General features: G+C 43.9%; 1 protein-coding gene across 1 annotated transcript in view; it reads right to left on the reverse strand.

The window, feature by feature from the left end:
• LOC132766068 (zinc finger protein 721-like) overlaps positions 1-13,382 on the reverse strand; it is a 30,870-nt gene that overhangs the window by 16,135 nt on the left and 1,353 nt on the right. The window contains exons 2-6 of the mRNA XM_067463535.1: positions 9,379-9,885; positions 8,501-8,600; positions 8,018-8,097; positions 7,664-7,784; positions 2,986-4,142 (exon numbers count right to left, since the gene is read on the reverse strand). Of these exons, the coding sequence (XP_067319636.1) occupies positions 2,986-4,142; positions 7,664-7,784; positions 8,018-8,097; positions 8,501-8,600; positions 9,379-9,792 (1,872 nt within the window). The 5' untranslated portion in view covers positions 9,793-9,885. The remainder of the gene's footprint in view (positions 1-2,985; positions 4,143-7,663; positions 7,785-8,017; positions 8,098-8,500; positions 8,601-9,378; positions 9,886-13,382) is intronic.

Raw genomic sequence — 13,382 nt, forward strand, 5'->3', positions numbered from 1 at the left:
AGCCAGCCTGCAGGCCCCTTCTGCAGCTATTGGTTCAGAAAGTATCTCTTTGGGTTTAGAGATCACCCTTTTTCCTGAGTTGAGATCCCCATTTTTGAAATCTCCCTGCCTCCTTTAGTCTCTAGAAAGTAAGCTTCAGATGTGCTGTTGGTCAGGCAGGTAACTCTGAAAAAACCATTATAAGAACTATTGAGATATTGAACTATATAGAAGCATATTGAGATATGATGGAGAACTAGGTAGGAAAATTGAGATGCTATAGATTGAGTTATTTAGATAGAGAAGCTATTGAGTACTATAGAGAGATAGATAGAATACGTATTGAGTTATATATTGAGTATTAATTCATCTCCAAAGCTAACCTTGAGCTATAGATAGGGAAAAAACCTGCTTTTTTCTCAACCATAGCAGCTCAGGGTTAGGGTGAAAAGATCCCAGGATTTTCTTCTACCATTTGGATGAAGACAGCTCAGCGACTAGAAGGAAAGGAAAGAAAGATAATCTCTATTGTTTCACCAATTGGCTGTTTTGTTTGTAACTTTAACAAGCTGTGCCAAGTCTGCAAGGACTTTGAGAAATAAATATGCGGTTTTGATGTTCAAAGCCTGTAGTAGCCTCAGTTGCTGGAAATCTCAAGCTTCTAAAGAAAGACCCCCGCGGTCCGCCCAGACAAAGAGAGAAGCACATCTTAATTTTATTTTTATAGGGTCTGGGTGTGACAGCACAGTGTATGTTATAAATAGGAGAAATATTCACAGCAACTGAATGGAAAACAATTTATCTGTTATGCTTTATTAGAAATTTCATGAAAGAAAACGCAGTCCAACATACAAAGAATACATAGAATTACATGATACCCAGGGCTGTTAGTCGTTAATCGAACCTATCCTCACACTTCTCATCAAACTTCTCAATTAAATGTATTTTTTTTACCCTAATAGGACAGGAAATCTTTGCAGTGACCAGTATGCATGAATGATTAAAAACCTGAAATATGCTTTAGCTCTCAAAATATTATCACTTATGCTTAATTACATATTTCATCAAAGACAACTTGATCAGATTTGTGCTTTTCCTGCATGATGGGGTTGAACCAGATGGCCCATGTAGTCTCTTACAACTCTATTATTCCATGATTCTAGATTCTTATTTCCCTCAAATACCATGGTGTTTGAGACAAAGATTCATTCCCTCTCCGATGTGAAACAAGAGACTTGTCTCCAGCTCCAATTCCCCTGTGCTGGGTGCTTGATGTGATGGAGATCTAACTGGAGGATGGAGGTCAGCTGTGACCAGCAGTGCTGCGGAATTTGAAGAAGCATGAACGGAGGGCAAAAGAGAGAAACATGCCAAGAGGAAGTTGCATCAGGCCAACCCTGACTGGGACCCCCTTCCACCTGGAAACCGATGTCCTCACTGCGGGAGAAGATGCGGGTCAAGAATAGGGCTCCACAGCCACCTACGGAACCACCACCCAAGACACCACATCTGGAAGGCAATCATCCTCGAGCTACAAGGGACCGCCTAACACGCTTGGTGTGAAATGAATCTTTTCACAGAAGTTCTTTCAATGCTAATCATTTTGGCCAATGAAGTGCATGATGTATTCTTGAAGAAATACCAAGAAATTTGATTTCTTGAGACTGAAGCTTCTCACGCCATAAGTAAATACTTTCATATGTGAGTTACTGGATGAGGAGTGACACTGCTCTTAAGACAGACCCCTTCTTACCATACTCCAAGGGTATAAATGGTTTGTCCTCTGTGTGCATTACTTCATGATGAATTAAGTTTTTCCCCAGCTGAAAGCTTTGCCACACTCCAAGCATTTAAATGGCTTGTTCCCAATGTGACAGCTTTGATGCTTTGAAAGATTTCCCTTCTGAGAGAAGTTCCTTTGACATTCCAAGCATATAAATCAGTGTTTCTCAACCTGGGGGTCGGGACCCCTGGAGGAGTCGGCTGGGGGTGCCAGAGGGCTCACCAAAGACCATCAGAAAACACAGTATTTTCTGGGTTGTTGTAGGTTTTTTTGAGCTATATGGCCATGGTCTAGAGGCATTCTTTCCTGACGTTTTGCCTGCATCTATGGCAAGCATTCTCAGAGGACCTCACTACCTCTGAGGATGCTTGCCATAGATGCAGGCGAAACGTCAGGAGAGAATGCCTCTAGACCATGGCCATATAGCCCGAAAAAAACCTACAACAACCCAGTGATTCCAGCCATGAAAGCCTTCGACAATACAGTATTTTCTGTTGGTCATGGGGATTCTGTGTGGGAGGTTTGGCCCACTTCTATCATTGGTGGGGTTCAGAATGCTTTTTGATTGTAGGTTTACTATAAATCCCAGAAACTACAACTCCCAAATGTCAAGGCCTATTTTCCCCAAACTCCACCAGTGTTCACATTTAGCATACTGAGTATTCGTGCCAAGTTTGGTCCAGATCCATCATTGTTTGAGTTCATAGTGCTCTCTGGATGTAGGTGAACTACAACTCCAAAACTCAAGGTCAATGCCCACCAAACCCTTCCAGTGTTTTCTGTTCGTCGTGGGCATTCTTTGTGCCAAGTTTGGTTCAATTCTATCGTTGGTGGAGTTCAGAATACTCTTTGATTGTAGATGAACCATAAATCCCAACAACTACAACTCCCAAATTATGTTTCATAACAGGAGCAAAATTACAGTTATGAAGTAGCAAAAGAATGTTATGGTTGGGGGTCACCACAACATGAGGAACTGTATTAAGGGGTCGCGGCATTAGGAAGGTTGAGAAACACTGATAGAAATTATTTCTCCCCTGTGTTAACTGCATAATAACAAATAACATTGGTGTGAGTTCTGACTGAGGCTCTTTCCACACTATGAGCATTTAAATGATTTCTCTCCATTCTCTCCATTTCATGTTTCCGAAGGTTTTGGTTCTCGTTAAAGCTCTTTCCACTCTCTAAGCATATGGCTTCTCCCCTGTGTGGGTTGACTATTAAAAAAGAAAGCTTGTATTTTGGCTGAAGCTCATTCCCCACTCTGAATTCTCTTCTGTGTGAGTTGCCTGATGATGACCAAGGACTACTTTCTGTATTTCTCCACTCGTAAGCATTAAAATGGTTTTCTCTTCTTTGTGAGTTTCCTGATGGTGAGCAAGGACTATCTTCCGTTTGAAGCCCTTTCCACACTCTGAGCACTTAAATGGTCTCTCTCCTGTGTGAGCTAAATGATGACGAACAAGGTGTGACTTCTGACAGAAGCTCTTTTCACACTCTGGACATTGAAATGGCTTCTCTCCTGTGTGAGTTGCCTGATGACGAACAAGGTTTGATTTACGACTGAAGGTCTTTCCACACTCTGGGCATTCAAAGGGTCTCTCTCCCGTGTGCGTTTTCTGATGGCAAACAAGATCTTTCTTCTGTCTGAAGCTCTTTTCACACTCTGGGCATTTAAACACTCTCTCTCCTGTGTGAGTTGCCAGATGACGAACAAGGACTACCTTCTGACAGAAGCGCTTTTCACAATTTGGGCATTGAAATGGCTTCTCTCCTGTGTGAGTTGCCTGATGACAAGCAAGGGCTATCTTCCGTTTGAAGCACTTTCCACACTCTAAGCATCTGAATGGTTTTTCTCCTGTGTGAGTTTTCTGGTGGCGAACAAGGTCTGCCTTCCAACTGAAGCGCTTCCCACACTCTGGGCATTTGAACAGTCTCTCCCCTGTGTGAATTGCCTGATGACGAACAAAAATTCTCTTCTGACTGAAACTCTTTCCACACTCCAAGCATTTAAATTGTCTCTCTCCTGTGTGAGCTAACCGATGAATGGCAAGGTGTTCCTTTTGATAAAAGCTCTTTCCACACTCTGGGCATTTAAATGGCTTTTCTCCTGTGTGAATTGCCTGATGACGAACAAGGTTTGTTTTACGACTAAAGCTTTTTCCACACTGCAAGCATTTAAATGGCTTCTCTCCTTTGTGAGCTGCCAGATGACGAACAAAAACTCTCTTCTGACTGAAGCTCCTTCCACAGTCTGGGCATTTAAATGGCTTCTCTCCTGTTTCAGTTGCCTGATGACGAACAAGGTTTGATTTCTGACTGAAGCTCTTGTCCCACTCAAAATTCATTCCAAAATCGAAATATTTAAATGGTGTCTCCTCTATTTATATGGTTTGAGAAGAAGGGAAGTGTGACCATGTGTTGAAAAGAAAAGGATATATTAGAGTCAAAAGTATACAAATCACAAAACGCATTTAGTCAAGACAGCCCTTTCCCACAGCCCTTTCCAAACCTGGCTGTTAAGAGAAAAACATGTCTTTGCTCTAAATATTATACCAAGATATAAGTCCCCAAGCAAATCTTTGCTCAACCAGGGATGGGGAAAATAGTGCTGTTAGCCCAAATTTCTCTGGAATCCCTTGTACTTCTGGTACAAGAAAGTTAAAAACCCATGATCTACCTGATGTAACAAAGGTAGGTGAACTTAACCTCATGGCATCAGGCAGCAAAACAAACATCCAAATTCAGATTAGAAGCCAGAATAAAGTTGCCATTTTTAAAAGGACTGAATGAAGCTGCACAAAACTGGAGTCTGACATTCTCTTTCTGTTTTGTCACTGATTATGTTATTGATTAACTGTTTTTTCTCCCATTTTAAACCCTTATTTTTTTTAGAAAAAGCACCCCCCCCCCCTTACAGTCTGGGCATTTAAATGGGCATTTAAATGGCTAGAGGTATGAGACAAAATCATTTTTAGATCATCAGCTTCGTGAGTGTATAAATTTTTGTGTATGGAGAAATCTATATATACACAAGGCATGTATGGTCTGAAAAGGCTCCAAAATAGCTTGACAGACCTAGCTCAAAACCCTTCATGACCCAACTTAAAATACTGGTTAGATTTAAAATAAAAGGCCATTCCTCTTGAAAATAGGTGACTATATATAGCAGTGGCTCTCAACCTGGGGTCCCCAGATGTTTCTGGCCTTCAACTCCCATAAGTCCTAACAGTTGATAAAGTGGCTGGGAGTTCTGGGAGTTGTATGCCAAAACACCTGGGGACCCACAGGTTGAGAACCACTGATATAGAGGGTGCATGCATGCTGATTCACTTCTCTTCAATGCCTGGAGCTTTCAACTCTGCTCTCTCCTGGCAGATGCACAGAGCACGAACAGGAGGTTTTTTTTTGTTGTTTTTTTTTAGGAGCAACTTGAGAAACTGTAAGTTGCTTCTGGTGTGAGAGAACTGGCTGTCTTCAAGGACGCTCGGATGTTTTGATGTTTTACCATCCTTGTGGGAGGCTTCTCTCATGTCCCTGCATGAGGAGCTGGAGCGGATAGAGGGAGTTCATCTGCACTTTCCCCAGATTTGAACTTCCGATCTGTAGGCCTTCAGTCCTGCCAGCACAAGGTTTAACCCATTGCACAACTGGGGGCTTATGAACCGGAGTGACCATCTGAATTGTCACTAAAGAGACCAAGCGGCCAAACTGAGGCCCATCCTACTTTGGGAATAAACATGAGATATTGCGCCTCACTGGAAAAGACAATAATGTTCTGCAAAGTGGAAGGCAGCAGGAAAAAGGAGAGGCTGAATTACAGTGGGCTGATCCACTCAAGGAAACTTGCTTATGGGACAGACTGCTTTGGTAACCTTGGTTGATGGCCTTCAGAGGGACCCAGACAGAAGTGGAGAATTTGTCCCTATTGATTCCACTGAACATTTCAGCAGTTCTCAATATGGTATCCTTGTGGGTTCTCAATATCATCAATGATAGCATCGTTCTGGGTCGCCTTCCTAGATGGGAACGGGGAGACATTTTGCAGTGGCTCTGTTCCTTCCTAGAGAGGCAAACCCAGAAAGTGCTGCTGGGGGACACACTGCTTTGGTAATCTTAGTTGACGACCTACAGAGGTACCCAGACAGAAGTGGAAAACCTATTGATTCCATGGAACATTTCAGCAGTTCTCAATATCGTCAACCATGGTATCCTTCTGGGTCACCTTACCAGATGGGAATTGGTGGCATTTTAGTGTGGCTCTGTTGCTTTCTGGAGAGGCAAACCCAGAAAGAGCTGCTGGGGGATTCGTTTGACCCTTTGCTTATAGCCTGTGGAATCCCCTGGGCATCTGTTTTGTCCGCTATGCAATTAAAGTATATATGGAGAAGGTCATTCAGAGTTTTGGAGTGCGGTGCCATGTATATGCAGATGACACCAAGCTCTACTTCTCCTTTCCAACTTAACGAATGTCTCTTATCAGTAATGGGCTGGAGAAGGGCAAACAAACTGAAACTTGTATTGTTGAAGGCTTTCATGGCTGGAATCACTGGGTTGCGGTAGGTTTTTCGGGCTATATGGCCATGTTCTAGAAGCAATCTCTCCTGACGTTTTGCCTGCATCTATGGCAGGCATCCTCAGAGGTTGTGAGGTCTGAAATTTAATCCAGACTAGACAGGGGTGCTACTGATCAGTTGGAAGGCATATCAGGGATTAAGGATTCATCCTGTGATGGACAGGCTTACATTATCACTGAAGACACAGGTCCCCAGTTTGGGACTTGGAATATAATGTGGAGGCCCAGGTTTCATGCATGGCCAGGAGTGCCTTGCATATTTAAATTATGTGCACAGACTGCACCTGTTCCTTGAAAATCTAGATCTGCCCTTGGTGGTACATGCCTCAGTTGCATCCCATTTGGATTACTATAGTTACTCTACTTGGGGCAGCCTTGGAAGGTTTTAAAAGCTTTGGCTGATCCAAAGAGCTACAATCAGACTGTTAACTAAGGCTGGTTACAGAGAGCACACAAGTCATTTGTTCCCATGGCTCCACTGGCTCTCAATTTGTTTCCAGACACAATTCAAATTGCTGGTTATGATCTATAAAGACCTAAATGGCTCAGGTCCATGCTATTTGAGTGATTGTATCTCCTTGTTCAAACCTACCTGGGTGCTAGGATCCTCAAGAGAAGCCCTTGTCTCACTCCCACAATCACAAGCATGGTTGGTGGATGGAAAATAACCATTGCCTAGAATTCATCTCATGTGGCAACTCCACCCAAGAGCCAATTATCTTCTTGGGCTGGCCACTATCTGGATATGGAATGAGCTTGTTTTCTAGGCTTCAGAGGAAGAGATCTGAAATATTGGATAATTTCTAGAACTTGTAAACTGATTTGGTTAACTACAATTATAATGGAGCTTCTGAACGGATACTCCCATATGAACCATCAAGGTTGTTAAGATCTTCTGGAGGGGCCCTGCTCTCGGTCCCACCTCCTTCGCAATTGCGTCTGGTGGGACAAGGGACAGGGCCTTCTCGGTGGTGGTCCCTCGGCTCTGGAACTCTCTCCCATTGGAGATTAGATCTGCCCCTTCCCTCCTGACTTTCAGAAAGCCGGTAAAATCTTGGCTTTGGAATATAGCATTTGCAGAATGATGATTGAGTCAATAACGGCTGACCACACTGGCAGATGGTGATGAATTTGTGATTTTACTCTGATGACCTGGCTTTTGTAATTGTATGATCTGTATTTTAATGTATTTTTGTATTAATGTATTATGATGCTATTGTGTTTATTCTATGTGTGTATGAATTTTCTGCTGTTAGCTGGCCTGAGTCCCTCTTCGGAGAAGACCGGGATATAAAAGCTCTAAATAAATAAATAAATAAATTTACCCAGAGATGACACAATTCCTAAATTCTCCTCCATGATTTGCTGGTGCAAGGCTTTTTGGCTTGAATCCAAGAGGGTCCACTCCTCCTCTGAGAAATTCACAGACACATCTTCAAATGTCACCTGAAAAAAAACAAAAAATGTTACCTGCGAGGAGAAAATGCCATCTACGTTTGGGGGGGGGGGGGGGGGGACCCAGGCAATTTGTGATTTATGATTTTGAATAAGTCATTCATTGAAAACATCTTGGATGGAAGGAATGGAGAAGAAGAGAGAGGTTCATTTAGAGTCAGGACAATATTCAAGGGAGAAGGAGAGTTGACTATTCCCTCCCCTCCAGGGATCCTGCTGCCTACCTGATCTGGTCCCACAGAATCTCCTCTAAGGAAAGAGTCATGAAAAGTTGTGCTACTGTCACTTGGCCATGTTTCATTGCCTGTGAAAGAGAGGAAAGACATCAGAGAGGGTGAGATTGATCCCTTTTCAGGCTGCCCACAGTTCCTTCTCTCGGAAGCCTGCCACCCTCCGCTTGCCCCATGGCCAGCTTTTAAACTCCCTCCTTGGGTCCCAGGTCTTTTTTGTGGACTATTTTGTTTTACAGGGGTGTTGCAACCTAATGCCAGCAAATGTAAAGGGTTGTCTGTAAATCTTCTAAGAGAAGCAGAGGAATCAAGTAACTTTGAAAGTGGCACAAATAGGTATTGTCGAGTAATGTCTCCTGTCAGCAGCATTCTTAACCTCCCAGGCTCCCCAAATTTTTCCAGTTCACACAGCTCAAGCATTTCAGTTCTACTCAAGAGGAGGTGAGCAAGCGAGAAGGACCACTGCCCATCCCTTACCAACTACGACATATTCTCCATTTCCAGTCACAACAACACACACGATGTCTAAAGGAGGCTCTTCCACCTGACTGGTCTCATCTGCAACAGAGTCCTGCACCTGAACAAGCAGCACAGACCACAAAGAAAAAGACAGATTAGAAAAGGAGGGAGGGCTCTCTTTCTGCAACCTGTTCCAGACCGCTTGGATAGTGGTTGGGACTCAAGAATAGTTTTCTTCATTCTGTAAAATAATCTGCCTTTCCTTGATTTTGGTGTGGGAATTCTGCCTCCATTTGGGCATTGCACTCTGCTTCAGGACTACTGCTGAGATTAAGTACATTACATAATCCTGGGGTTGCAATTTAGAGCTAACCTAGAGGGGCTTTCGGGCTGAGTAACCTACGTCTCTCTATCTGTGCTTTCAGGGCCCTGTTGAGTCATCTCTACCTGTGAATAACATACAGTTTCTTAGGGAAAGAGCATTCAGAAGTGGTTCAACCAGTTGCTTGCTCTGAAATACACACCATTGGAATTCCCAATGTGTTCTTTTTAGTCTTCCAAGTTTACCATCCTATAACTTCAGATCATTATATCATCCTGGGGAATGGAGATGACTGCCCCCCTTCTCTCCATGAGAGCCCTTGGGGGGGAGCAAAGGGGGCAATCAGAGCACTCCAAGACTCTATTGCAGACCTCGGTTCTCCTTTCCTAATACTCTGAACTCCTTCCAACTGGTCTATATTATTCTTAAAATTAGTTACCTGACAGTGAATGAAATTATCCCGGCTTGAGGAGTTTGAAAGAGATTTACATTATCTTTCAAAATAATTATTCTTGGTTCCTTGAAACTACAAGGTGAATCTCTCTCTCTCTCTCTCTCTCTCTCTCATTCTCACCTGGGGCTTCTCCTGCTTCCTCTTCTCTTCCTGACTCAGGAGGAATCCTTCAGCCAAGGCCACGGCCTGGGAACTGGTCTCTGCCCCACATTCCCTCACCCAGCGCTCCATCTCCGCAGGAAGGACGGCCAGGAACTGCTCCAGGATCACCAGGTCCAGCATCTCCGCCTTGGAGTGTCGCTCGGGCTTCAGCCACAGGCGGCAGAGAGAGTGGAGGCGGCTGCACAGCTCTCGGGGCCCCAAGGCCTCCTCGTAGCGGAAATGCCGGAAGCGCTGGCGCTGAAGGTCTGAATGGAGCAGATTGCTCTCCCGGTCTTTCCTCCAAGGGTCCTCCCAGAGTGCTCCACTGTTCTCTGCCTCAACAGCAAAAGAAAATACTTCTAACGGGGTGACAGCTGGCTCATGATCTTCCATCTTGGTTCTATGCGTCTAGAAGTTGAAGAAGATATTTCCTCCTCTCCCACCAGATGATTTTTGAAGGGGAAGAACTGGCAGAATTGACAGGGTCTAGAAAATAAACGAGACAAATAGGTTGTGTTAATACTGTCAAAGTAGGTAAATGTTTCACCACGAATGTTGAATGCAGGACTGGCTTCTTGATCTGGAGAGAAAGCGTTAGGGGAGGGTGTCCCCTCCTTCTCGCAGAGCAACACTCTCCCCTGTAGCCCTCTCCCTTCTTCAGATCCTACAACAGTGGTTCTCAACCTGTGGGTCCCCAAATGTTCTGGCCTTCAACTCCCAGAAATCCTAACAGCTGGTCCACCACCTGGGATTTCTGGGAGTTGTAGGCCAAAACACCTGGGGATGTACAGGCTGAGAACCACTGCTCTTAAACTTTTGCTATCTCTTTCCCATCCTTTGGGAATCCTTCCAAATTTATTTTTTTATTTAATTTATTTATCGTGTCATCAGCAACCATTGTATTACAATTCTAACAGAGCAAAACAAACACAGAGATTAAAAAGAAAAAGAGGGGGGAAAAAGAAAAGAAAAAAAAGAAAAGAAAAAAGAAAAAAGAAGAAAGAAAGAAAAACCACACAGATTTTGTAAATTTGGTATTTGGTTAAATGTCCTTTGACCAGTATCTGGCCACTTGGAGTGCCTCTGGGGTTGCCGCAAGGAGGTCCTCCATTGTGCATGTGGCAGGGCTCAGGGTGCATTGCAGCAGGTGGTCAGTGGTTTGTTCTTCTCCGCACTCGCATGCCGAGGATTCCACCCTGTAGCCCCATTTCTTAAGACTGGCTCTGCATCTCGTGGTGCCAGAGCGCAATCTGTTCAGCGCCTTCCAAGTCGCCCAGTCTTCTGAGTGCCCAGGGGGGAGTCTCTCATCTGGTATCACCCATGAATTGAGGTGCTGGGTTTGGGCCTGCCACTTTTGGACTCTCGCTTGATGGGGTGTTCCAGCGAGTGTCTCTGTAGATCTAAGAAAACTGTGTCTTGATTTAAGTCGTTGACGTGCTGGCTGATACCCAAACAGGGGATGAGCTGGAGATGCCTCTGCCTTGGTCCTTTCACTATTGGCTGCTACTTCCCGGCGGATGTCAGGTGGTGCAATACCGGCTAAGCAGTGTAATTTCTCCAGTGGTGTGGGGCGCAGATACCCCGTGATAATGCGGCATGTCTCATTAAGAGCCACATCCACTGTTTTAGTGTGATGAGATGTGTTCCACACTGGGCATGCATACTCAGCAGCAGAGTAGCATAGTGCAAGGGCAGATGTCTTCACTGTGTCTGGTTGTGATCCCCAGGTTGTGCCAGTCAGCTTTCGTATGATGTTGTTTCTAGCACCCACTTTTTGTTTGATGTTCAGGCAGTGCTTCTTGTAGGTCAGAGCACGGTCCAAAGTGACTCCCAGGTATTTGGGTACGCTGCAATGCTCCAGTGGGATTCCTTCCCAGGTAATCCTCAGAGCTCTGGATGCTTGTCTGTTCTTAAGGTGAAAGGCGCATGTCTGTGTTTTAGATGGATTAGGGATCAGCTGGTTTTCCCTGTCATAGGCAGTAAGAGCACCTAGAGCTTCGGAGAGCTTCTGTTCTACCATCTCAAAGCTCCCTGCTTGAGCAGTAATGGCACGATCATCAGCATAGATGAAACTCTCTGTCCCTTCTGGCAGTGGCTGGTCATTTGTGTAGATGTTGAACATGGATGGAGCAAGCACGCTCACCTGAGGCAGGCCGTTCTTCTGTTTCCGCCATCTGCTTCTCTGGCCCTGGAACTCAACAAAAAAGCTCCTGTTTTGTAGCAGGTTTCCTATGAGGCGGGTGAGGTGGTAGTCCTTTGTGATACTATACATTTTTCTCAGGAGGAGGCGGTGGTTCACAGTATCATAGGTTGCTGACAAGTCTATGAAGACAGCTCCTGTGATCTGCTGCCTTTCAAAGCCATCTTCTATGTGCTGGGTCAGGTTCAGCACTTGCGATGTGCAGCTTTTGCCTTTTCTGAAGCCAGCTTGCTGTGGGATCAGAAAGGGGTCTATATTTTCCATAATTCTATGCAAAATAAGTCTCTCCAGAACTTTGTAGAGGTGGCACAACAGGGAGATTGGTCTGTAGCTTTTTGGGTCATTAAAGTCTTTGCCTGGCTTCAAGACGGCGATGACTCTTGCTTTCCTCCAGATTTTGGGGATCTGACAGGATGCAGTGCAGTTGTTCATCAGCTCCAGCAGCCAGCGCCTTGCTTTTGGACCAAAGTTCTTGATTTGTTCCATCCGTAGATCATCCAAGCCAGCTGCTTTGCCATTCTTACATTTGTTGAGAGCCATGTCCAATTCAGTAGATGTAAAGGGTTCATGGAGGTTGTTGTTCTCAATCTCTGGTTGTCTGGCTATTGGTTTCTTTCCTACTTTGGTGGCAAGGTTGGGTTTCCCATTCTTCAAGAGTTGGTGTGCTATCTGATCTGCCTTTATGTTGGCATGGGTATTAGTTTGTGAGGGATCGTTGCTCAGCCGTCTCAGCAGCCTCCACGCCTTCTGGCTGCTTCCAAATAATTTTCTGGCAAGAAGATGATGAAGAACAACTTTTATTTTTATACCCCACCTCCATCTCCCCGAAGGGACTCAAGGCGGCTTATATGGGGCCAAGCCCGAACACATACAGTTAAAAACACAGCAAATATATTACAGATATGCCGATAATGGATAAAATAACTATTATTAAGAGGGAAACTATTAGATAACTTTGTTATTAAATGGAAACCAATGATTCAACACCACAATGTAAAATTAAATTAAACTATATATTAGGCTTGGGCAATCCATGGTTCTAAATGGTTCTAAAGTACTTACAAAACTAAAGTTCCGGTGGTGAAAATTTCAGAACTCTAACAAAACTCTCAAAATTTATGATAAATGGCAGTTCCTAATTGGTTCTGTCATTAAAATCACCAATAATGAAATAATAATTAAATTTTGAAAGTTTTGTTAGAGTTCTGAAATTTTCACCACCAGAACTTTAGTTTTGTAAGTACTTTAGAACCATCTAGAACCATGGATTGCCCAAGCCTAATATATAAATATATAAGATCCTATAAGACTGTAGACAAGGAGGAAGCAGATGTTAAACAAGAGTCTATGATACTTTATATGTATTACACAGACACACACACACATGAGGGATGAATGAAAAGTAATGCTTCCACATTCGTAAGTCCTCAACAGATGGCAGTACTGGTATGCGGCAAGTACTGGCTTCTTCAGTAGACTCTCCTCTACAGTTCCATTTTGGTGGGAAGCCTTAGTATTGAACGGTTATGTTGTGCGAAGTATGGAACCCTGCGCAGATGGTCAGTCAATGCGACTTAAGCAACGTGCAGTCATTGAATTCTTAACAGCAGAAGGTACCACCCCAAAGGAGATTCATCAGAGAATGCAAGCTGTTTATAGTGATTGTGTTGATGTGATTATAATGATTATGGAAAACTAATAAATGGAAAGTATTGCACTGTACGCAACAAACACTTGCAAATGTATGTCTATTTGAATAAATAAACAATTGAAATGAAAAAAA

The sequence above is a fragment of the Anolis sagrei genome, chromosome 2 (genome assembly GCF_037176765.1).
Source record: "Anolis sagrei isolate rAnoSag1 chromosome 2, rAnoSag1.mat, whole genome shotgun sequence".
NCBI lineage: Eukaryota > Metazoa > Chordata > Lepidosauria > Squamata > Dactyloidae > Anolis > Anolis sagrei.